This window comes from Schistocerca serialis, chromosome 7, assembly GCF_023864345.2.
Source record: "Schistocerca serialis cubense isolate TAMUIC-IGC-003099 chromosome 7, iqSchSeri2.2, whole genome shotgun sequence".
Taxonomy (NCBI): domain Eukaryota; kingdom Metazoa; phylum Arthropoda; class Insecta; order Orthoptera; family Acrididae; genus Schistocerca; species Schistocerca serialis.
The window spans coordinates 507,112,323-507,139,565 of record NC_064644.1 but is presented as its reverse complement, the minus strand read 5'-3'; the positions used below and the strand labels follow the sequence as shown (position 1 = coordinate 507,139,565).

The 27,243-nt window shown below is 44.5% G+C and overlaps 1 protein-coding gene across 1 annotated transcript in view; it reads left to right on the top strand.

Moving 5' to 3' along the window:
• Positions 1–27,010, top strand: part of LOC126412106 (geranylgeranyl transferase type-1 subunit beta) — a 40,944-nt gene extending 13,934 nt beyond the window's left edge. Inside the window, exons 5-7 of the mRNA XM_050081537.1 lie at positions 6,879–6,989; positions 7,126–7,255; positions 24,229–27,010. Of these exons, the coding sequence (XP_049937494.1) occupies positions 6,879–6,989; positions 7,126–7,255; positions 24,229–24,341 (354 nt within the window). The 3' untranslated portion in view covers positions 24,342–27,010. The remainder of the gene's footprint in view (positions 1–6,878; positions 6,990–7,125; positions 7,256–24,228) is intronic.
• Positions 27,011–27,243: the final 233 nt, after the last annotated feature.

The window sequence follows — 27,243 nt, the reverse complement described above, 5'->3', positions numbered from 1 at the left end:
TCCATGCTTTCTGTCAAAATTGGGTCAGCTCCCTGTGGGCCTCTGGTAGCATTTGTATGTTGGTCCATACGGACGTTGATAACACGAGGATTCCTCGTCAGACTACATTGGAAGCGGTTGCTGTTAGGGTCCACCTGGACTTTGAGGTCACAGTTTGCAATCTGCTGCCTTAACTGCCCTTTTCAGCAACTTCCTCCTCGCTTCCTCCTTCTCGGGGATTTTAATCTCATCATGCCTTGTGGGGCAGTGCATTTCCATCTAGTCGGGGTCTTCTCATAGACCAGTTTCTTGCAAACTACGACTTGTGCCTTCTTAATGATTGCTCCCCTACCTAGTATATTTTCTGCCATTGATCTTTCTCTTTCTCCTCCCTCCCGCGAAATGCAGGAAGATCTGCAGCGGATAGGCACTTGGTGCAGGGAGTGGCAACTGACCCTTAACATAGACAAATGTAATGTATTGCGAATACATAGAAAGAAGGATCCTTTATTGTATGATTATATGATAGCGGAACAAACACTGGTAGCAGTTACTTCTGTAAAATATCTGGGAGTATGCGTGTGGAACGATTTGAAGTGGAATGATCATATAAAATTAATTGTTGGTAAGGCGGGTACCAGGTTGAGATTCATTGGGAGAGTCCTTAGAAAATGTGGTCCATCAACAAATGAGGTGGCTTACAAAACACTCGTTCGACCTATACTTCAGTATTGCTCATCAGTGTGGGATCCGTACGAGATCGGGTTGACGGAGGAGATAGAGAAGATCCAAAGGAGAGCGGCGCATTTCGTCCCAGGGTGATTTGGTAAGCATGATTGAGTTACGGAGTTGTTTAGCAAACTCAAGTGGCAGACTCTTCAAGAGAGGCGCTATGCATCGCGGTGTAGCTTGCTGTCCATGTTTCGAGAGGGTGCGTTTCTGGATGAGGTACTGAATATATTGCTTCCCCGTACTTATACCTTGCGAGGAGATCACGAATGTAAAATTAGAGAGATTCGAGCGCGCACGGAGGCTTTCTGGCAGTCGTTCTTCCCGCGAACCATACGCGACTGGAACAGGAAAGGGAGGTAATGAAAGTGGCATGTAAAGTGCCCTCCGCCACACACCATTGGGTGGCTTGCGGAGTATAAATGTAGATGTATATGTAGATGTTGTGTACATAGTTCCGCGTAGTCAGCGCATACACAACTTTCCCAATAGAGCGCGCCCCGCTAAGCACAACAGCGCAGGCGCAGCGCTCGTCCGTCTCCGCACTACGAGATGGCGCTGTCTTAGAGACAGACCAAATTCTGCTTCTGCCGATCCGCGCATTAATATGTAACGCAGCCAATGAGATTGCTGCTAATGTAGAACCTTTTCTCCTCGCAGATCACACTCGCGCAGTGATACCTGAACGCGTGAGGTATTATAACGAGTGCACAGACCTCCGGTTAGTCAGTCTGCATTTGTCTGCACCAGTCTGCATTTGTCTGCACCAGTCTGCATTAGTCTGTTGTCAAGTTTCAGTCTGTGCCTAATAAGATTATCACATTCCTGTACATAGCCATGAAGAGAGATGTATAGACACTTTGTCAAGTATCAGAGATATGTGAGAATAAGATTAACATACCAAGACCAAAGGAACTTCAGATTGTCAATTGTAAACAGCATCCAGAATCAAGTTACGTAATGTCTATGATTTTTATTATTTTAATAAATGTGTGTGAAAATTAATCAAGTTCTGTTTAAAGTTGGTCACCATCAATCTGCTACTCTAAACGTGCAAGTGGCATTTCTATCAACTGACCTAACGGCAGAAGATAAACACACCATGATAAGACCACGAGACATATTGCTGACACTCGCCTACTTCATTAGAGTGACAAGTCAAATAATCCGATGGTGTGTGTACCGAAGGTCTTACAGTACGCACACCACAGTATACCACTTCCCATTTATTCTCTCGCTTGCTTCCCTCACCCCGACGGACAGGTTACCTCGTTGGTCTTTCCAATGCACAGATTGGCCTGTATATACTGCACAGGTCAATTTCTCTCCCTCTTTGTCGGGTTGTATTGATGACGTCCTAGGTGATGTGTCTGATGCGATTGTTTGCACTGCTAGCCTTGCTATCCCACGCTCATCTGGACCATTTCGCCGCTGGCAAGTCCTGTGGTGGAGAACGGCCATTGCCATTGCCATCCGTGATTGCTGTTGAGCTTTGCAACATCTTAAGAGGCACCCATCCGCTGCCAATCTTGTTGTTGTAGTTGTGGTCTTCAGTCCTGAGACTGGTTTGATGCAGCTCTCCGTGCTACTCTATCCTGTGCAAGTGTCTTCATCTCCCAGTACTTACTGCAACCTACATCCTTCTGAATCTGCTTAGTGTATTCATCTCTTGGCATCCCTCTATGATTTTTACCCTCCACACTGCCCTCCAATGCTAAATTTGTGATCCCCTGATGCGTCAGAACATGTCCTACCAACTGGTCCTTTCTTCTTGTCAAGTTGTGCCACAAACCCCTCTTCTTCCCAATTCTGTTCAATACCTCCTCATTAGTTATGTGACCTTTAAATGCCTCCGCGCCAAAGCCTTTTACTTAATCAAATGGAGCAAATGGGTGTGCTGGGAATGCTTTGTTTCTTCCCTCGGTTCTACTGTCCCTATGTTGCAGGTGTGGGCTACACTTCGCTCTCTCCAAGGTTGCCATCAGCAGTCTACCCTCCCAGGCCTTGCCATCCCTGATGGCCTTTGCACAGACCCGTTGATTCTCACGGAACATCATGCTTCCCATTTTGCAGCAGCATCAGGATCAGCCTATTATCCGGCTGCTTTCCTTCAACAGAAACAGTGGGCCGAAGCTTCCGCTTTATGTTTTACCCCTTGTCAGTCAGAATATTACAACGAACCTTTTACTGAATGGGAACTTCTTTCCGCACTTTCTTTTTTTCATGATAACAGCCCCTGGCCCAGACTCCATTCATAACCAATTGCTTCAATATCTTGGTGCTCCATGATGACACCATCTTCTCTGGGTGCTTAACCGTATTTGGCTCCAGGATGACTTCCCTTCTCAATGGAGGGATAGCATCATGGTTCCTGTCCTTAAGGAACTCCCTGTTTGTCAAAAGCTATCGGCCAATTAGTCTGACAAACGTTGTTTGCAAGATACTTGAATGGTTGGTAGCCCGTTGGCTCAGTTGGGTCATCGAATCTAAGGATCTATTGTCCCCTTACCAGTGTGGCTTCTGAGAGGGACGGTCTATGATCGATCAATTACTTCACTTGGAATCCGCAGTTCAACAGGCTTTATCCCAGTGCCGCCATTTGGTTCCAGTATTTTTCGACCTTCGCAAGGCCTATGACATAGCTTGGCGCCATCATATCTTTCTTACACTTCATGAGTGGGGTCTTCGGAGCCCACTCCCGATTTTTATCCACCAGTTCCTGTTACATCAGTCATTCAGGGTTCAGGTTGGTACTGTTTTTAGTTCTCCATGAACCCAGGAGAATGGTGTCCCACAGGGATCCATATTGATTGTACTTCTTTTCCTCATTGCTATAGATGGACTTGAGGCCTCCGTTGGTTCTTTAGTCACCCCTGCTCTGTATATGGATGATTTCTGCATTTGGGTTAGTTCCTCTTTGATGGCCTCTGCAAAGCGGCAGTTCCAGGGTGCTTTACGGCGTGGCTCTGCATGGACCCTCTCACACGGGTTCATTTCTCACCTTTAAAATCATGGGTGGTCCACTTCTGTCGCCATACTATGGTCCACACTGATCCAGAGCTCTACCTCGATGCACAACGATTACCTGTGGTCCTACAGTTTTATTTCCTGTGTCTTCTTTTTTACAACAAGCTCACTTGGGCTGCCTCATATCAGACTTTTGAAGATGGGATGTTTCCATAAACTCACTGTCCCTTGCTTCCTTGTCCACACCTCTTGGGGTGTGGATCGTTCCACTCTTCTCTGCCTTTATCGGGCTTTAGTTCTGTATCACTTGGACTATGGCTGTCAAGTTTATGGTTCAGCTGCTCCTTCCACACTGCACCTCTTGGATCTGGTCCACCATTGTGGTATCCGTTCGGCCACCAGTGCCTTCCCTACTAGCCCTGTTGATAGTCTCCTGGTTGAAGCTGGGATCCAACTTCCCCCCCCCCCCCCCCCCCTCCCTTTTCTGTTTGGCGGTCCCAGCTTCTGGTTTCTTATGCAATTGCTGTCCGTTCCTCTCCCACTCACCCTTCCTATTCTATCCTGTTCCCAGACCAAGGTTGTCGCCTGCATGGTTCCCGCCCTCGGGTGGGTTTACCAGATGGGCTCCACCTTGCGTCTCTTCGCCGTGATTTTCAGCTTCCTTCTTTGTCCTGTCTCCCACATTCCCTCACCAACACCTCCCCTTGCTTAGTTCCTTGGCACTCTGATTCGGATGGATCTCTGCCGAGGTCCGAAAGATTCCGTTCCCTCTATGGTGTACCGTTGTTTTTTCTGCCGAATTTTATGGGATTTTTGGGATGCTGTTGTTTTTTGCACCGATGGCTCTAAATCTGCTGATCGTGTGAGATATGTCTTCATGTCCTCTGATGGCATGGAAAATCATCCCCTGCGAACTGCATGTGGGGTGTTTACTGTGGAATTAATGGCAATTTCTCAGACCCTTACCTTCATTAAACAGTCCCAACTCAATCGTGTTTTGTTATGTACGGACTCAGTGAGTGGCCTTCAGGCTATTGACTTGTGTTTTTCCTGCCATCCCTTGGTCTCAGCCATCCATGACCGTCTTGCTCATCTTCACCATGCTGCTTGTTCCGTTGACTTCCTTTGGGTCCCTGGCCATGTGGGTATTCCAGGTAATGAGCTTGCTGATCGTTTGGCTGGGGGAGCAGTCACTTACCCCACTTTCTCTGTAACCCCTACTGCAACGGATTTACATCTTCATATGAAGTCCCACTTCTCACAATCATGGGCCAACTCTTGGGAGGCTGCCTCCCTGTCTAATAAACTTTGTGCGCTTAAGGTGACATCTGTCCCGTGGCGTTCTTCCTTCCGCCTCTCCTGAAAGGACTCGACCACCCTGTGTCGTCTCCGCATCGGCCATACCAGGCTGACCCATGGTTTTCTTTTGCGTAATGAGCCACCCCCACTTTGTGGTTGTGGAGCCTTCCAGTCTGTAGCCCACATTTTGGTGGATTGCCCCCTTATTTTGGGTCTGCGTACTAAGTACAGACTTCCCCGCACTTTACCTTTAATTCTGGCAGAAGATTCCCAGAGGGTTGAACTGGTTCTCAGTTTCCTCTGTGAAAGTGATTTTTATTTTCATTTCTAAGGTTTTTAATCTCCCTCTGGAGTTCGGGACAGAGCAGTGAGGGTTGAGGTGTCTCCCAATGTAAGCTGTGTTTGGAGATTCCTGACACCCCTCCCTGGCCAAGATCCTCTTTTCTCTCCCTTTTACTCTGTTTTTATCACTTTTTCAATTTGGTTAGTCTCTTTTTACAATACACACTTTTACATTCTTGTGGTTGAACACTTTTGAATAGCACGTGGTCTTGCCTGTACTGTGTCATAGGTGGCATATTTCCTACCTCTAGCATAGCCTTTGGTTGCCCACTTGCTGACTTCCTTCCTTTTGTTTTCCCTATAGACAACATGACAGCACTTTGTTTTACCATTATGACTCTTCTGAGATGTAAATTCGTCCAAATGGACCACCTTTGAAACAAGGGACTGATAATCTTGCTGTTTGGTCCCTCCAACCCCAATCAACCAACCAGCCATCTAGATCAGCAGTTTGAGGCCATCTGTTACAAAGCTGTCGTTGTAGTGAGCTGCTCTGTCAAATGTGTTGCGTAACAGAATGTAATCTTTCGTTCTCGATTTAATATTGCTGACACAACCCTAGTGGTTAATCATTTCACATAGATGCATAAGTTGATGGCCTGCCGGTGGCCTTTGGGTCACTTAACCCATGAGTTGAAAAGTCAGATCTCAGATGGCCTTTATGACATACTTGTGTTCCTGTATGAGATTGGTTCTGTGTGTGGCTCAAGGGACAATATGGGAGAGGAGGAACAACAGTTGTGGTGAGTGTCCCATTGGGAACAGCTATTGCACCATAGAGAAGTCATAGTTCAACACCTGAAGCCGTCGCACAAATGCATACCTTGCAGAATTTCTAAGCTAAAGCTAATGAGTCTGCAAAGGATAGGTTGGGGTAGTATCACCAACAATTTGAAACACAGATATTGAAAGTCAGTAGTATCTGGCTAGAGTACCGATCACAGAAACATCTGTGGTGGCCGCTCTTTATTGATTAAAGTAACACAGGATGACAGGGAGAGACAACTTAAGTGGCACTCCTTCAGCACAGAGAGATGTACTCGGTTAGGTTTCTACTCAAGACCCAAGTTATTTTGTGAGAGCTTTGCACTAAAGACAATATGTGGCATTTGAAAGGTGAGATAGTGTTGTTTATTGATGATGTGAATTTTCATTGCTGCTGATCTTCCCAGAAACACGAGAGGTTGGGAAGAAAGAATTGAAAAGTTATTGGCTTACCTTGATCTCTATATTTCTGCCAACAGCCCAGCAGCATCCTTAAACCTTCGATAGGAGGAGAAATTATCTTTATCTTGGAACTGTGTACATGCTATAGTCATATCATTACTTGCATAATATACTCTTTTCAATTATGTATTGTTTGTCATTAAAGTTAGTATTAAATGACCAATGAATATTACACTTTAGTTAGCTGATAAGTAAACTCTATGTAAAGTTTGGAGTGAGTATTTAATGAATTGCTAGTTTGTCCTGTTTTGTGAGAGATCTCTCATGACACATTGTGTAAATTTGCTGCTTTATTGCTGTCTTCACTTACAGTAATTTGTGGCCTCTAATTTCAGCGTTCAAGATTGAAGAAATGGCTTCTGATGCGTCAGGTGACAGGATTTCAGGGACGCCCAAATAAACCCGATGACACATGTTATTCTTTCTGGGTTGGAGCTTCATTGAAGGTAACATTTATCAGTATTTTTTTAAATTTTTGTCTGAGCTTTCATGTCTGTGATGGTTTACTTTCTGTCTTGAAACTAAAATAAGTAATTCTTCGTAACTTAACCTCAATAATGTTGCATGTCTTTATATTTTCAGATACTTGGGGTTTTTAATATGATCTCATACAAGCCTAACCGATTCTACATACTTTCTACACAAGACAGAATTGTTGGCGGTTTTTCGAAATGGATTGACACAACTTCAGATCCAATGCACACTTACTTAGGTATGTCACAAATGCAAGAAGCATCTAAATAAAGCCATTGAAATCCTCTGTGTTCATACTTTGTGTGTGTGTGTGTGTGTGTGTGTGTGTGTGTGTGTGTCAAACTACTGAGATTTTTTTAACATAATTGTTATTTTATGTGTAAAATCTTCTCCAAAATATGAGATCTGACAAAACAAAAATGAGACTGCTTGCTCTGTTAAGGAACTGCTTTGACTCCATTGGTGACACTGTAGTGTGTGGCAGTAGCTGGAGGAAGCGTTCTCTTCCACTCAACCTGTTAATGCTTGTGATCTTGTGGTTAATAGTGTGCATCGTAAAAGCAAAGTGAAGCTTTCAAGAACATACATTCCATTATTTTCTAACCACGTTTTGTCCGTATACCAAAAAAATTTGCCTGATGGAAGTGCAGTGGAATTTATTTTACTTTGCTATAGTAATAAAAGTAAATTTTCCACCGTAGAACTATTATGTGCTTCTGCAGAACCATTCTGCTTGGGAGTTTGGCATTAATGGAGAGAATGCTGCACCTCAACTGACTTCAGCTGCTAGCTAATAGCGGTTGGCCAATGCCCAGCTGTTCATGCCGCATCACATGATGTGTCTGTGATCTATCACACATGTTGTTGCTCTTACTTTGGCAAGCATAAAATCATTTGTTGTTGTAATATGATTTTCCATGCGAAATATCTACAATAAACAGAGCGAACATAGTGCAATAACAACCATAATGTGGCAGTTGCTCATGCAGCATATGGCAGAACATTAAAGTATATACAGTCAGTATTAGAATTTACCAGAAAATATGAAAATTTTACAGAAGTTTGCAGCATTTTGTTAGACATGTCCACAGCACGAAACCTGTATACCATGAGTGAGGTGAGTTCCTGCAGTGAAATTATGAAAATACAGGGTGATTCAAAAAGAATACCACAACTTTAAAAATGTGTATTTAATGAAAGAAACATAATATAACCTTCTGTTATACATCATTACAAAAAGTATTTAAAAAGGTTTTTTTTCACTCAAAAACAAGTTCAGAGATGTTCAATATGGCCCCCTCCAGACACACGAGCAATATCAACCCGATACTCCAACTCGTTCCACACTCTCTGTAGCATATCAGGCGTAACAGTTTGGATAGCTGCTATTATTTCTCGTTTCAAATCATCAGTGGTGGCTGGGAGAGGTGGCCGAAACACCATATCCTTAACATAGCCCCATAAGAAAAAATCGCAGGGGGTAAGATCAGGGCTTCTTGGAGGCCAGTGATGACGTGCTCTGTCACGGGCTGCCTGGCGGCCGATCCATCGCCTCGGGTAGTTGACGTTCAGGTAGTTACGGACAGATAAGTGCCAATGTGGTGGCGCTCCATCCTGCTGAAATATGAATTGTTGTGCTTCTTGTTCGAGCTGAGGGAACAGCCAATTCTCTAACATCTCCAGATACTGTAGTCCAGTTACAGTAGCACCTTCGAAGAAAAAGGGACCAAAAACTTTATTGGCTGAAATGGCGAACAAATGTACAACTAAATGAAACTTTATAGCTCCCTTAATTCGCCGACAGATAGTGCTTAGCTCTGCCTTTTGTCGTTGCAGAGTTTTAAATTCCTAAAGTTGTGGTATTCTTTTTGAATCACGTTGTATAATGGTTTTCTCATTTCAAGGGGCATTGATTTGGTGTGAATTGTTCTCCAAATTTAGGAAGACCTTTGGGAACTGTTGAAAATGATTTAAATTGTTTTATCATCTTCATCAGTGTGACACCAGTTAATGGAAAAGTAATGAAATGCAACCATTTAACATTCGTGCCACATTTTCCCCTCAAGTGGGTTAGGTTCAAAGTTGGGTACTGCATGCTGTAATCCAAAAGAACAAAATTCAGTTGGTGGGTGTATCTGCATTTATGCTTGAACATTATTGCTTGATTCATGAACAAAGTCTGTTATCTGAATGTATTACCCTGTTGTAACTAAACCTGTTTGGTTAAGAGATGTGCATAAAGGCTTAACATCCTCCATGCCAACTCTGTAGAATTAATACTTTTAGGGGAGTACCACTTTGTCTGATAGGAACCTTCTAATTGACCAGCTTCTCACTGACCACGCTCAGTGCCTCCTGAATGATGGATCTCCCACCCACTTAGTGCTGCCCATGACGTCTTTCCAGCTATTGATCTAACAGCCTCTTCTTCTAATCTTGTAACTTCAATACATTGATCATTACATGGTGACATTTCTGACAGTGACCACTTTCTGGGAATCTTGTCATTTCCTTGTCACTGCCAGACAGACCAACTATGCTGTTGGGCTCTTCACAGTGCCAAATGGCCTTTTTATGCCTTTGCTGTTACATTTGCCACCTCTCTGTTACATTGATGAGGTTGTGCAAGATGTCTCAGATGTGACCACCCACACTGCTGGAAGTGCTGTTCCCCTTCCTAAGGAGCTCCCCCCACCATTGACTAGTGCTGCGGTAGACCAAATCATTGCAATAGTTATTCAGGATCACCAATGAGCTCTGAAATGATCCAAATGACATCTTACACAGGTGAATCTTAGTACTTTTAAATGACTTTATGCGATGGCTGTCTCTAAATGCAGTAAGAAGGAATGCTGGGAGCACTATGTCTCCTCCCTGGGATGTATGCCTCTTCACCTCAGGTATGAGCTGAGCTCCACAGTCTCATGGGCCACCAATGATCAACAGCTGTTACATGTCTTGTCCTGAAGAGTGGTCTTTGGACTAGTTCATCAGTTCTTGCAGAACACCTGGCGACCCACTTTGTGACAGCATTGTTGTCCTCCTCCTGTCTACTGCAGAAGTGACAAGTTGAAGACGTCCCCTTGTATATCGCTCCCCACCAATTTCAATCCTATAATGAACTCTTCATTGACTAGGAGCTACATCAGGCTAGTGCCTCATCCCATGACACAGCCCAAGGCCTGGATTCAATTCACAATCAAATGATCCAACTCCTGAACGGTCCACAAAGGCAACATCTCCTCAGGGTCTTTAGCCAACTTTGGCTGCAAGGTGCCTTCCCCCCGGAATGGGAAGATAGCGCCAACATACTCCGTAAGCTGCTTGAGAGGACGGTTGCCCACGTGTTATGCTGAATTCTTGAATCACTGGACCTTTTGCTCCCTATCAGTGCAGTTTTTAGAGGGACAATCCACAAAACTTTTTGGAATCTTTTCTGACCTGTATATGGCATTCAGTATCACTCATCCTCCACGAATGGGGCATTTGAGGCCCACTACCAATCTTTATTCATCAGTTTTTGTCCCACCGATTGATCAGGGTTAGAGTGCCACTCACTTCCTCATCGCCATCAATGGTCTTGTGACCTCTGTTGGGCCACTAGTCACCCCCTGCATTGTATGTCAATGATTTTTTCAGGACATGTATATGAAGAAATGCAGATAGATGCATATAAAAGTAAAAATAATACACTTTCAACCTTTCAGAACTATTAATTCCTTCTTCTATGGCTACCAGCGTCCTCACTATAGGGGGGTCCCTGTCATCCTGGGGTCTGAATGACCTAACTTTCTCCCCAACTCCTCCTTTGCTCCCCAACTCCCTGCTTCTCTCACCAGCTCCTGCCTGCCTCCTCTCCTGCCTCCACTCCCCAGTCCCCACCTCCTCTCCCACCTCCACTATCCATCCCCCACCTCCTCTCCCACCTCCACTCCCCCTCCAACCACTCTCTCCTCCCTCCTCTCCCACCTCCACTCCCAGCACTTGCAGCCACTCTTAGCTCCCTCCCCTACACTTAGCTCCAACCTCTAATCTCAGCTCTCACCTCTACTCTCAGCTCTCACCTTCAGTCTCAGCTCCTGCCTCCACCCCCCGGCTCCCACCTCCTCACCCTGGCTCCCCCCTTCTCTCCCCAGCTTCCCCCTCCTCTCCCAAGCCCCTCTTCCTCTGCCCTGCTCCCTTTCCTCTCCCCAGATCACCCCAGGTCAAACTTGCCTTTCTCTTTTCAGTAAATCCATTGTGGATGATGAACTGCGATTGTGATGTAAATTGGTGATTTATCTGGTAATAAATATGCGACCAGTCTCTCCTTTAATTCAACTTATTCAAGCATGGACATGTTTTTGAGCCACTGTAGGCTCATCATCAGATGGAGGCGTTACAAGAACATTATGTTGAGGACCAAGTGTAGCTAGATGCAGTGCTGCCTTGTGGTATCCATATCAGATCTCTTCCTATAATGTACATTATTAAGCTGTGTACGCAAATACACAGAGTATTTAGCTGCACTTGGTTTTACACAGATTCACAGAAAGTCTGTAAATCCCCCCCTCCCCCCAATCCTGCGACCGCTCTCAGTCCCCATCGCTAATCCCCCCCAGTCTCCCAGCCCCTCACCAGCCCCCCCCCCCCCCCTGCCATTCCCACCGCCACTCTCAATTGATGCTTACACTCAACTACTGCCCCAACCTCGATACCAGTGCCCTAGCTGAGAACACTCCACCACCACAAGTAAAAGAATTATTAACTATTCCTGTATTGATCCAATTTATGTATTTTCCTGGGATCCTGCTGCATAAATACTGGCCACTGTGCCATCTGTCTACAGCCAGTAACTTGTCCACAGCAGCCTACGACATGCAACACAGATAGGCCTAACTGAATTTAGAATCACACCATGCCATCACTTGGAAGTTGATAGTACTGAATGTGACAGAACCCATAGTCGGAGCTGACTTTCTTGTACATTATCATCTGCTGCCAGACATCGCCATTGCATGTTCAGTGACATAATCACCAGCCTGTCTGCTACCGGTTTTCGATGATGCACTGCAGTGCATGATGCCACAGTTATCCAGTCAACAGGCAGCAGATACGCCGAGCTACTGGAGCAGTTCCCAGGTATCACTGGACCTCCAGGCACTCTGAAAAAAGTATGTCACAGCACTGTGCACTACATTAACACCAACGTGGTCTAACCAGTTTCATGTAGCCCAAGAGGCCTTGCTCCAGATTATTATCCTATTGCCAAAGCTGACTGTATTGCAGTGTTGAAGGAAGGTATCATATGCCTTTCCAGTAGTCCACAGTTTTCGCCTCTACACTTGGTGCCAAAAAAAAAGTGATATGCGGGGTGCCCATGCAAATATTACTACACCCTTAATGCCAGATGGTGCCAGGTCATTATCCTGTACCCATATTAAGAAAGTACAATTATGCATTATGTAGTGCAATGATATTTAGTGTCCTAGACAGTGCCAAAGCCTACACACAAATTTCTGAGTCCGATGAGGACAAACCGAAGACAGATATTATTGCACCATTTCGCCTCTTCAAGAGTTGGTTCGCGATGCTCAGCTTACAAAATGCTGCACAGGCGTGGCAGAAGTTTATAGACTCAGGCTTCAAGGTTTGTCATATTGGCTCACATGCCTTGACAACATCCCCATTTTTCAGCCATGGTAGAGGATACCAACAGGAATTAGTTGAAATCTTTACAAACCTGGACAAATACAGGATTGTATTAAACACTGTTAAGTGTGTTTTTGGGCAACGAGAGATCACTTTTTTGGTCTACTTGATTTCATAGCATCTACCTTTCCCAACGCCCTGTGAATTCCAAACCACCAACCTCCTTCGTTGTCGCCATGACCAACTATATTCTCACTCACAATTACTTCTCCTTTGAAGGCATTACCTACAAACAAATGCAGGGTATGGCTATGGGCACTTGCATGGCACCATCCTGTGCCAACCTATTGGTGGGCCAGAACCTTAAACACCTCACCTGGTTAAGATTCATTGATGACATCTTTGCTATCTGGATTGAATGTGAGGACACCCTATCCACATTCCTCCTGAACAACAACTACTTCCCCATTTGCTTCACTTGGTCCTATTCAACCCAACAAGCCACCTTCCTAGATGTTGACCTCCACCTCAAAGATGGCTACATCAGTACCTCTGTCCATATCAAACCTACTAACCATCAGCATTACCTCCACTTTGACAGATGCTACACATTCCATACCAAGAAATCCGTTCCATACAGCCTAGCCACCGATGGTCATAGCATCTGCAATGATGAGTAGTCCGTCTCAGAATATACTGAGGGTCTCACTGAAGCCTTCACTGACTGCAATTATCCTCCCAACCTTGTACAAAGACTAATCTCCTGTGCCTTATCTTTCCAGTCTCCCACCAGCTCCCGAAGTCTCCCCATCCGCCCGCGAGGGGCATTCCCCTCGTAACTCAGTACCGCCCAGGACTGGAGCAACTGAATTACATTCTCCGCCAGGGTTTCGATTAACTCTCATCGTGCCCAGAAATAAGAAATGTGCTGCCCACTATCCTTCCCAACCTTCGCACGGTGGTGTTCCGCCGTCCATCGAACCTACACAATGTACTCGTCCATCCTTACACAACCCCTACTCCCAATCCCTTACCTCGTGGCTCATACCCCTGTAGTAGACCTAGATGCAAGACCTGTCCCATACATCCTCCCGCCATCACCTACTCCAGTCCAGTCTCTAATACCACCTATCCCATCAAAGGTCGGGCTACCTGTGAAACCAATCATGTGATTTCCAAGCTAAGATGCAGCCATTGTGCTGCATTCTATGAAGGCATGACAGCCAACAAACTGTCTGTCCACATGAATGGCTACCGACAGACTGTGGTCAAGAAACAAGTGGACCACCCTGTTGCTGAACACGCTGCCAAACATCATATCCTTCATTTCAATGACTGCTTCACAGCCTGTGCCATATGGATCCTTCCCACCAACACCAGCTTTTCTGAACTGCACAGGTGAGAACTTCCCCTGCAATATATCCTATGTTCCCATAACCCTGCTGGCCTCAACCTTCGTTAGTCACTGTCCTCACCCATCCAGCCCCCTCTCCCCTCATGTTGTCATTCCAGCACTACAAAGCCGTCATTCCACCATCACACCTGGTCTTTTTATTTCTCTCCTTTTCCGCTACTTCCCTCCCCCCTTCCCCCCTCTCCCCTGCCATCCACATAAACTGCAGCACTTCACTGTCCGCCACCCCCACTATACTATCCCTTCCCCACCCCACCCCAGCCTCCTCCTTATCCCCCACCCAGTTGCCACTCCCATCATGCACTGGTGCTCCTGCTCGCAGTACGGTTTCAGTTGCCTGAGACTGCAGTCGTGTGTGTGTGTGTGTGTGTGTGTGTGTGTGTGTGTGTGTTGTTGACGAAGGCCTTAATGCCTGAAAGCTATAATTGTGAGAGGATTTTTTTCATATCTACAACTCAGCATCTCCTCTATATGGTGAGTAGCAACTTTTCTTCTCAAATGTTACTTTTGGATTAATGTATTTAAACATGGTTCATGAAGTGGACTGACAAGGCAGCCAGTCCACAGTGACGGGTAGCCGAAAGAAAGGAAGGCACGCGTACACACACACGCCGACGGGCGTGAATTCTGGAACAGGATAACTATTGAATGGTAGCAAGAAAAGTACGTAGCTGCTTTATACTTAACTTTATTATTTGATGACTACAGCATTCTTCTTGAGACATTTATACTATAACTCTCAAAGTAGGTAAGGCTAATGGCGCCTTGCTAGGTCGTAGCCATGGACTTAGCAGAAGGCTATTCTAACTGGCTCTCGGCAAATGAGAGGAAGGCTTCGTCCGTATGGTCGCTAGCAATCTCCTCGTACAACTGGGGCGAGTGCTATATCGTCTCTCGAGACCTGCCTTGTGGTGGCGCTAGGTCTGCGATCACACAGTGGCGACACGCGGGTCCGACATGTACTAAATGGACCGCGGCCGATTTAAGCTACCACCTAGCAAGTGTGGTGTCTGGCGGTGACACCACATTCCTCCCCCGCAAATCGGCGAATGGTCGTGAGATAAGGCTTCCGCCCGCCGTGGGGAGGACCCCATGTTGACGTATGCGACGAGGTGGGGAGCCTAACAACAGGCGAGGCTGTGCCACCCGCACCCGGTCATTCGGTCCGAGGGGAGCTAGGAAACGCCTGAAAAGCTAGTCCAGGGTGCACGTCAACATGCGGTGTATGCGCCCGTAAAGAAACATGAGGGTCGAAGTGTCGAACTCCATTGCGTCGGGGTAGCCGACGCGCGATGACGTCATGTGGTCCGGAGCGGTCGGGAGTTCCATGGCGGAGGACAGCTGGTCACGGGAAGCGATCGGTGGCGCGTGACCCTGGGAGGCGCTTGGCGGCTGCAGCGAAGCGTCTAATGCGGGCGGCGCCGGCGGGAGAACAGGCGGCGGCGGCTGCGGCTGCGGCGGCGCGTCGCCATGGGGCAAATGGGAAGGCATCGTCGGTAACACCTGGGGATGAGGCGAGCCAGTAGATGGGTCCCCAGGGCGCTGACCGGACGGCACCGTCGCTGAAAGCAGACGGGGAGCGGCAGAACCCGTGCGACGACAGAGGCGCAGCTGATTGAGATGCCGACGCACCTCACCAGAGGCCCCCAAAACCAAATACATCGCGCGGCCGAGGCAGCGAAGAATGCACCCTGCGAGCCAACGCCGTGAACCGCGATAGTTGCGATAAAATACAACGTCGCCTGGAGCAAAAGCAGGAGTCTGCCGCTGCACAGGAACCTGATGCGGCGGATGCAGCAAAGACATCAAGGTGCGATGAGGACGACCGTGGAGCAACTCAGCCGGCGAGCGACCATCTCGGGGCTGAGAGCGATACGAAGACAAAAAGAGCAACAATGCGTCCTCCCGAGAATGCGACTCTTTCAATGTCAACATCTGTGACTTGAAAGTCCGGACCAATCGTTCAGCGGCACCGTTGGACTGAGGCGAAAACGGCGCGGATGTCAGATGTTGAATACCATTGGCCTGGCAGAATGACTGAAATTCTGCGGACATGAATTGTGGGCCATTGTCGGAAACAATAGTCTGCGGAAGACCTTCAATGCAAAAGATAGCAGACAACACTTGGATGGTGGCGGAGGACGTCGTGGAAGACATCCGGACAACAAAAGGAAAATTACTGAAGGCATCGACCAGAACCAACCATCGAGCATTCCAGAATGGACCAGCAAAATCAATGTGCAAGCGTTGCCAAGGGGAAGTGGCTTTTGGCCATGCAAAGACTTTCCGCGGCGGTGCGGATTGTTGTTCGGCACACGCCATGCAAGAAGAACACATATTCGTAATCGCAGCATCGATTCCGAACCAAGTACAGTGCTGACGAGCAAGTTGTTTCGTTCGCACTATACCCCAATGTCCGTGGTGAAGAAGCCGTAAAACAGAGGACTGTAACGAACGTGGGACCACGACTCTGGACTGATCATTATCAGAACGCAACAACAAAACACCACGTCAAACAAAAAGTCTCTCCTTGTGAGCAAAAAATCGGTGAACCAACGGATCCTCGATCCGAGACTTTGACAACGGCCATTGCGTAGCAACAAAACGCAAAACAGTAGCAAGGACAGGGTCAGCAGCTGTGGCTGTAGCTACACGACGAAAATCAATCGGAAATGATTCGACCACTTCATCGGTTTCCGAATCAATGAACAAGCAAGCAAGTTCGGAAGAATCGAATGCTTTATCCTCAGCAACAGGCAAACGGGACAACGCATCGGCGTTTCCGTGCTTAGCAGTGGACCGATACAAGATATCGTAGCGGTACTGCGAGAGGAAAATAGACCAGCGAAAGAATTTCTGCGCTGTACGGGGAGGTACAGGCTTGGTCGGATGAAAAAGCGATGTCAAAGGTTTGTGGTCTGTGATGATGGTGAAGTGACGACCATACAAGAAATCATGGAACTTAGTAACACCAAACACGAGAGCCAAAGCTTCTTTCTCTATCTGTGAATAATTTCTTTGCGCAGACGAGAGCAATTTGGACGCAAAGGCAATAGGGCGATCATGGGAGCCAACTTTGTGCGCAAGCACAGCACCGATCCCGAAATCCGATGCATCTACCATCAACAAAAGGGGTTTCTGGGGATCGAATGGCGTAAGGCACGTATTAGAAAGCAACGCCGATTTCAACTGGCGAAAGGCGCGTTCGCATTCCGTCGTCCAGACGAACGGAACACCTTTACGGCGTAAGCGATGAAGCGGAGCTGAAATGGAAGAGGCATTGCGCATATATTTGTGATAGTAGGTAATTTTACCCAACACACTCTGTAGCTGTTTCACATTGCGAGGGGAAGGTAAATCTTGTATGGCACGGAGGTGCTCTGGACTCGGATGTATGCCTTGGGCATTGATGACATGGCCCAGGTATGGTAAGTCACGAGCAAAAAACACACATTTGTCCTTCCTCAAGCGAAGACCATTTTGTCGCAAGACCTGAAATAACGTTCGGAGGTTCGCAAGATGATTTTCTTCTGTCTGTCCAGAGATCACTATATCGTCCAGATAGTTGGCGGCAGTAGGGACCGACGCACAAATAGTTTGCAAATATTGCTGAAACAAGGCAGGGGCTGATGCACACCCGAACGGCAGTCTTTTGAACCTGTACAATCCAAGATGCATGTTAACCACCAATACGCGCTGGGATTCGGCGTCCACAGGTATTTGCAAGTACGCATCGGCGAGATCCAACTTCGAAAAATATTTTCCCGGGCACAGTTTAGCAAAAAGATCTTCCGGGCAGGGCAAAGGAAAAGTAGCAGTCACTAGTTGGGGATTCACTGTGGCCTTGAAGTCCACGCAAAGTCTCAATTTGCCGGAAGGTTTTGGCAAAATCACTAAGGGTGAGGCCCAGAGAGAAGCTTGCACACGTTCAATTACACCCTGTGATTCTAGATCGTTTAATGTTCTTGCGACCTCATCACGCAAGGCGTGGGGAACATTGCGCGCTCTGAAAAATTTCGGTTGTGCGTTTACTTTCAGTTCCAAATGTGCTTCATAGTTTTTAGCGCAACCTAAGCCTGGTGCAAAAATGTCTGCAAATTCGTCACATAAGCGAGAAACACTGTCTGAAGGCACAGTCTGATTCACTGAGAGGACCTGATTTACAATAGACATGTTAAACAACTGAAATAAATCTAAGCCAAACAAGTTCACTGCCGTAGAAGAACGAAGAACGTAAAATGACACCAGTTTTGTTTGTCCCTTGTATGTGGCAAGAAGGCTGCACTGTCCTAACACAGGTATTGTCTGTCCTGAATATGTGGTTAGCTTAACATTTGCGGAACGCAACGGAGGTTTGCCCAGTTGTTTGTACGTGTCGTGATTGAGCAATGAAACTGCAGCTCCGGTATCGAGCTGGAATGGTATCACTTTGCCTTCAAAGTCTAAGTCCACAAAAAGTTTATTGTTCTGCTGACGACAAGAGCGACTGTTTTGTGCAATTGGAACAGACAGCGGTACAGAATCACTTGCTAATTGACGTGATTTCCGGCGACGTCGACGCACAGTTTTTGTGGGACGAACACAGTCACTGTTAGAGAAAGTGTCACTGGACGAAGTGGAATTAACGACATGAATGTCCATGGGCGAAGGTCCACGAGCCTGAGTGTCCTTGGTTCGATTCCGGCGCGAAGCAAAGGGCCTGGAATGGTTGTGATTGTCTGAACGGAGCTTTTTCTGGCAAACACTTTGAACATGTCCTTTCTTATTGCAGAAAAAGCAAATAGCTTGGCGTGACGGGCAATGTTCACGCGAATGTCTAGTAGCACATCGCGGGCATGATTTCACTGCATTTGTGTGCTGGCGCGGCACACCTGGCTTAGCGCGCGGCGGCAGCTGTGCGGACGTATGCGAGGGCAGTTGACCGGGCCGCGCAGCTCGAGAGCGCCCGGCGGGCCGGTTAATGTTACACACAGCTGGCGAAGTTTCAAAAGATTCCTGAGCACAGTCAAGTGTGTCCTGTCTATCCAATATGTCTATCACTTGTTGAAGGGAGGGATTAACTAGTTTCAAAATTTGCTCCCGTATGCGAACATCAGAAACGTTCTGTGCAATTGCATCGCGCACCATTGTATCTGAATAAGAAAGACCACAGTCACATTCAAAGGCACAGTCCCTAGTAAGTCCTTGCAATGTTGCTACCCACTCCCTATTAGTGTGACCGGCCGTACGTTTTGTACGAAAAAACGTATACCGTTTTGCAACCACATTAACTGTTTCTTTGAAATAGACATCTAATGCAGACAAAATTTCCTCGTAGGACAGAGTTGCTACGTCTCGTCGGGGAAACAATTTCACTATCACACGGTAGGTGGACACACCGACACAAGAAAGCAAAAACGGCTGCCGCTCATTACCTTGAATTCTGTAGGCGGCGAGGTGGAAGGCAAACTGGCGGGACCACTCTTGCCAGGTCTCTTGGTTCGGGTCGTAGTGCCTAAAAGGCGGTGCAACGGCAGGTTGTGGCTGCGGTAGCGGTGAAGCGGCGGCGGCCGCATCGGTGTGCAGCGCATGTTGACCCTGGACGAGCTGTCCAAGGGCATCCAATAACGCCTGCGTCTGCTGATTCTGCAAGCGATAAAATTCGGACAGTACATCTGGCGAAGCCATGACACAAATAAATTAGGGCAAAGCAAAACACAAGATCCTTTGTAGACTCGTCGCCAATGAAGTGGACTGACAAGGCAGCCAGTCCACAGTGACGGGTAGCCGAAAGAAAGGAAGGCACGCGTACACACACACGCCGACGGGCGTGAATTCTGGAACAGGATAACTATTGAATGGTAGCAAGAAAAGTACGTAGCTGCTTTATACTTAACTTTATTATTTGATGACTACAGCATTCTTCTTGAGACATTTATACTATAACTCTCAAAGTAGGTAAGGCTAATGGCGCCTTGCTAGGTCGTAGCCATGGACTTAGCAGAAGGCTATTCTAACTGGCTCTCGGCAAATGAGAGGAAGGCTTCGTCCGTATGGTCGCTAGCAATCTCCTCGTACAACTGGGGCGAGTGCTATATCGTCTCTCGAGACCTGCCTTGTGGTGGCGCTAGGTCTGCGATCACACAGTGGCGACACGCGGGTCCGACATGTACTAAATGGACCGCGGCCGATTTAAGCTACCACCTAGCAAGTGTGGTGTCTGGCGGTGACACCACAGTTCATCAAGCACTGAAGAAGAAAAACAATCCAGCCATCCAACTGAGGTCATGACAAAGGAAACCATTGACAAAATCCTTGATATGGTATCAAAAGACTGTTGAATAAGAATTTGTGATAGTGCTGAGACTGTAGGCATCTCAACTGAGCAAGTTCATAATGTCCTGCCCCGAAAATTGTCTGCGAAGAAGCTGTGTGCAAATGTGTGCCATGATTGATCACTGTCCACAAAAAATGCATCCAGCACAACGTATTTAATCACAATCCACAAGACTTTTTGCTCTGATTCATGACTGCTAGTGAAACCTGGATTCATCATTACACTCCAGAGTCATAATGACAGTCAAAACAATGGACACAGGCTAGTGAAAGTGCACTGAAGATGGCAAAAACCATTTTGTGACCTGGTAAGGTGGTGACCACAGCATTTTACTCAGAAAAAGGCAGAACCATAACTGGACCCTATTATGCTTCATCATTGGATTTTTGAAACTTGCGTTGACTGAACAAAGACCCAGGTTGGCACACAAAAAGTGATCTTTTGTCAGGATACTGCACCATCCCACACATCAGCAGTGGCAGTGGTGAAAGTGCACAAATTATGCTTTGAATTGCATCCTCATCCACCCTGTTCACTAGACTTAGCCCCAAGTGACTTTTTCCTATTCCCGAACTTGAAACTTTGGCTTGCTATGAAGAAATTTTCATGACATGAGGAAGAGATAGTTGCAGGCTTTGACGGAACTTATTTTTCAACTGGAATGTAAAAGCTGGAGGATCACTGGGCCAAGTGTGTGTCCTTCAAGGAAGACTACGTTGAGAAATAACATGAGTTTAGAAACAAACATTTTTTACCCGAGTTATCAAACCACCCTCACAGTGTATAAAAGTGTATTAAATGTGTTGGGACTGAAATATTTGTACAGTTTGGCCAGATGCCCGAACTAAGCACTTTTGCTTTGATCAAGTTTTACTGCTCTTCCTTTGCATCCTAACATATATGGAATCTTGCATATGGTTTGCGTGAGTGTGTCTCGCAATCGGGAGGACGACGGTTCAATCCCGTCTTCAACCATCCTGATTTAGGTTTTCCGTGATTTCCCTAAATCGTTTTAGGCAAATGCCGGGATGGTTCCTTTGAAAGGGCACGGCCGATTTCCTTCCCAATCCTTCCCTAATCCGAGCTTGGGCTCCGTCTCTAATGACCTCGTTGTCGACGGGACGTTAAACACTAACCACCTACCTACCCTGAGTGTGTCTGTTTTCTCTTTTTTCCTTTTATTGCTATCCTGGATGATACCATCATGTAATTGCTGATTAATAGATTCCTCCATTACCAGCTATATCTTATGGGCACTCTGTATGGCTTATGATAACATGTGATTGATTCCAATTTGGAATCCTGTGTTGCGCCACCAGGGTTGCTGCTGACAGTCGTAAGGTTTCAACAGTGGCTTCTCCATTGTTATTTTCTCTGCTCCTTCTAAATGCTCGGCTTCCACATGTAACACAGTACATAATACAGTTACGCTGGTGGATTTACTTATGACTGGGTTTCTAACTTTTCGTGTCTGGATCATCTTCATCCAGCAGTGCTGTCTGACCTGAGCAGCCAGATAGCAGTCGTGCATAAGGTGTGCCTGCTTGTATGAATGTTTCAGTATTTTCCTTTCATTTCTGAAGAAAGCTTTGCCCAGAAGCTGAGTGTGTAACAATATTTTCATTGTGCTGATTCAACATGTCATCTTCACGGTGGTTAGCAGTCTGTCCTTTCCGTAAGTGTTCATCTTTCATCAAGTTCTTCTAAACTGACAATCACTAATATCTTAGATAAACTTGCATCTTCGCTCCCAAAGTTATCAAAACTAAATGGCAATACTCTTACTGTCTATTTTCCATATGCATACAAAACTCGTGTGTAGAAATCATCATGCTTCCTCGTTTTCTTCCAGTAGTTAGACAACACGTATTACGTTAACAAATAGTTCTGTTGCCACATTCACTCAAAGTAATCTTCCTGTACCTTGCAATACTTTATCAAATGAATTGATCCTTAATGATGCATTTGATCAGTTATCTTTCATGAAATAAAAATCATATGACAGGATGTCACTGACAACAGTTTCCCATAGATGGAACAGTGTTCACTCAAGTTCTGTCACACATTGTCCTAGATCAGTATTAACATAGAACGTAGTGACTCTGTCATTATCCACCACTCCACAAGCTGAAGTTGAGAAACAGCATATTCCACAATAGATCGTAGTATCTCGGGGGTCACATTCAGAATACATTGCACAGTGCATGACTTCAGTTTGGCTAAATTCATAATTTGAGTGCAGAACACATGATCTTTCAGATAACTCCACAGCCAGAAGTCACACCAATTAAGACAAAGTGATCAGGACAGCCTGGCTATGGTAAAATGACAGCTGATAATTCTAGCATTTCCAAACTGCCTCTGCCACCGGCTGTGCATTGTTTGGATGAGTGCTGTCTTGCATAAAAATGGTCTTACCCCCACTTCCACACTGTTGGAGAGCTGGAATGACATTGGTGTGCAAAAGACTCTCATGACATTTACCACTGACGGTACACGTAATAGTACCTGCAGGACTTGTAAAATACCGCTCTAAGATAAACAGAGCCTTCAACCCGCACCACACAGTTACATTTGCAGAATTAAGTGGTGCCAATTGACGTGTGTGTGCATTTCCTGTTGCCCATAGTCTCCAATTTTGTGTATTGACATGTCCTTGGAGATGGGAATGGGCTTCATCTATGTACAGAGTGTTCCATGGTCATTCATTGCCCACTTCCATGCAAGCAAGCAATTCCAGAGTGAACATTTGTCTTGCTGGCATTTAGCAGGAAGTAACTCCTGAGCATGGTTGATTTTTGTATGGACAGCTATGCAAGATGTTTCGCATGATGTTGTGCACCATGCTCATAGGCAGATCCAACGCTTGGGCAGTTCTCTGTGCACTGCGTCTTTGCACACCACCACTCGACCCCTCCTGCAACACTGTGGCCGCAACTTTAACAGACATCAGATCAGCTGTTTCCTCCTTTTCCATGTAGCACTTCAAAAGAACCTGTAAACATTTTCTCCAAACACTTAGCAGACATTGGACCAATGTCTTTTTTCAAATCCTTGAGTGTCTGGAACTTCTGCAGGGCTACTGGCAGTACACAATCCTTTGTGGAGGTAGTGGTGTTGGGCATCCTGGGCACAAACTGAGGAACTGCCATGTCAGTGCATCTGTTGGTGTGCATGTTCTGATGCTTACAGCGCCATCTATTTTCTTTTTTTCCTCAGTGATGTTCACCCCTGCTTCAATAATATTCTGTTCAAATTTGATGTCATTCTGGTCATTTTGAAACTGCAGCTTTAATTACAGACACCGTGTAGATACCACTAGTAATGGCAGTTTAGTGTATAAAGTGTTTTGTCTTGTTTTGCTTATGGTCTTGTCTTATTATGGAGTAACTCAAAATATGCTCCTGTTGGTTAACACTTCTTCTGCTATACCCTTCACTTATTATACCAAAAAAATCAACTTGGTGATGGGGTTAGTCCACCTCGACATATCCATCTTCTAATGTAAGTGTAACTCATTTGTCCCAACATTAGATGACTTTTTGGAGACTTTGATTGTAGAAGTCTGCATTTTGGCTCTTCAGGAAACATTCCACCATTTTATTTTGGATTTTCTTGTGTCAGGCCACAGTACTGTGGCACAGGGATTTCAATGTGTACGATGACTGCAAATATACACTTGAAAAGAAACAGAAAATTAATAATGATAATTAAATCTTTGTTCACACTTTGTAGTTTGGGACCTGACAGTAAATGCTTGAAAACATAGTAGCAGCTGTCTTTACTGCATGTAATTTCTAAATCATATTCATATCCTCCAACAGTTAATTGAAAAACTTTACTTTCACAGGTCTTTGTGGCCTTAGCCTTATGGATGAAGAGCTGCTATTACCTGTTGAGCCCAGACTTAATATCACGCAACGGGCATTTGCTACACTTAAGAAGATTCATAAAGAGTGGTAGAATGAGCAGCACAAATTCTGCTTCATTATATGTGTATTAGCTGTGCTAGACACAAGGGTACCAAAGTCCAAGTGGTGTTCTTTTTGTATGATGATTGGCATACTGTAATTTTTTCATGAAAAGTGCTTGAATTTTGAATTCTATGGTAAGTACTTTTAGTTTGTGCTCATGGATGATGCCTGTTTTAAATGAAGCAGTGGCATTTGCATCATATGTAAACACACAACTGCCTAATTATCCCTGAGATATTATATAGACCAAATTTCATGAATTTATAGGCTATTGTGTCTCAGTTTATTAATGAAGTCACTTGGAACCCATTTGAACTGAGTCACATCAGTGACTTCTATAGCAAAAGACAAATTTCTTTGAGACATTTTTGTACTGTGAAAAGAAAATCTGTGTTTACTTCTTTTCCAAGAGCTGCTTTTATGTTGTTCCTATGGTGCTATTTTCCCCCACAGAAAAAGTAAGCATTGAATTGATCAACTGTGAGTTTCATTTTATGGTTGAATTACAATCTGTGATTCCTTTATAATCCTAACAGCCATGTTAGTTTGTATAATGAACAAAAGGATTTAGTAGGCATGTTACAAAAATCTCTGTATTCCATTTAATTGAACAAGGATTGTAATTGGTATTTAAGAGACACAAGAAATTTTGATTGGTTTTAAGCTATGCAGACTATTATCAGTACTTGTATAACATTAAGCTAATTATGATTTACATTAGAACACTGCATAGCTGTGTACATAGAGCTATTGCAGTCTCCCATTGTATTTTAGTAGATACTTATGTAGATGATGAAACTTGCTGATAAACAGGCATTTGATTATTCTGTGGTATGACTTTTACATGGGTAATTACTTAAGCAGCAATTTGATCACTGTTTGGTATTAGCATCTGATTAGTGTCCATTTGTGGGAATGAAATAATGTTTATAAGCTTTATGTATTTTTTTCCTTTTTCCTCGTTTTTTAAAGGAAGCTTTTTGTAAGCTATGGGGACAGAAAACTAATTAGATTCGGTCTGCTTCAGTTAGTCAGTATTATTCTCATGAGGGTGCTGAGGAACTCATATAAAAGATTTTCATTCATCAAATGACACACTGTGGACCATGAGAGCCCAAAGCACAGACACAAAGTTTTGAGAAAAGAGATGTTTGGAAAATCATATTTATAGACAAACCACCACTCTCTTAGGTCTGAACTGTTTTTAACCAAGTCTCAACTTCTGTTATTACCTATGAAAAAACTAATGTGCCCATTTTATGGTATGAAATATTAATTAATATTTAGGATTATTTTTATTACTAATGTTAAAGCTCAAAATTTCCATGTGGAGGATAGTGACAATAGTGTTGTTTGACAATTGTAAAGTTTGTAATTAATGTGAAACTGGAATTAGAACATTTAGAACAGATAATGAATGCACCATATACATAATTATGACCTGTTCCAACACTTCATGTTCCTCAATATCATCATTGTCATTAAGCACATTCTGTAGTTTGACATTCAGTTAAAACTGCCACTATTCCCCTGATTACGAAATGCTACTGCTATGTACATGATGTAGACACTAAATTATGTTGGAAATGCTAGATGACACTTGAGCACTGCAGCGTAACAAAATAATGTGTTGTGCTTTGGGCCTATATGCAGATGAATATCTGAGAAATGGGTGAGACATATTTTTATTAATCTTCATGTTCACAATGTGGGTCTACTGATAGAGATAAAGCTGATTCACCATAAGAGCAATAGATGGCAGGAACGTGCCTACTTGCTATAATCTAAAAGTCAGTAACAGTGTGCTTTAGCCCCTTATAGTTCTCATTACTTCAGGTGTAATGAGTATTGTGATTATGTGCAACATTTCTTATGTACAGTGTGACAGTAGGTGTTTAAGTTTATGCATTCTCTTTACAATGTAGTTGTGAGAAGTTCTGTATACATTACATCTGGTCAAAGTTATCATTGTACATAGCATTTTCAGAAATTATTATGCGACATTATTCAGTAAAGAATGTTGTTCATTAATAACATTATTTTTGACATTTATAAGTGAATCTTTCAATCAAATTAAATGTTTGATATGTTACCTTCTTTTGCAAGTTACTGAGAAAAAGTATTTACATGTGTCACTTCTGCTATGACTGCAGGGTTCCTATTTGTTAGTAATAGACTTGTCCTTTATGTATAGACCTATCTTTAAATCAAAACCTCACCTCTTTATTTAACAGGTGCTCGTTGTCATTTATTGCATGTTCCTCTTCATCAAAGCAGTGTATCCCATATAAATTCAGGAAGGAAAACGGGTAACTGAACGTTTTTTACATGTTGTATAAAGCGTTGTTTTGCTACCTTTGTTGTGAGGAAGTTAACTGATAAACAAGTTTTAAAAGCTGCCTTGGTGATTATTTTGCTTGGTAGTGATATACTAAAATGGTAAAAAGTGATGAGTGAGTGGATAATTTACTGTGTATGTCAAGGGACAATAAGTAATTTACACATTGACTGGCTTCTGTTGAAGCATTTTTAGTACACGCACAATAACTTCATTTCTTCTGCTGCTTTAAGAGCATGTAACATTAGTAATTGATGCTAATACATCTATTCAAAAAGGAGGAAAGAAATTATTCCAGAACAGTATTATTTACATTTGTGTATAGCCTTTAAAGATTTTTGTCTTTCATAATCATTCTAAAATGTTTTTTTTTTTTTTTTTTTTAGTATTGTGTGTTTTATTGCTAAGGCTATATAAATAGCTTATATTTATTTGTGTACAATTGGAGTCTTACAAGTGTACATATCTGATTTTACTTCATGTTTGCATCAACAGGAAAATTCAGTTGAGAAAACTGTAAAATTACGAAGTTAAATCAAGAAAACTTTTGAAA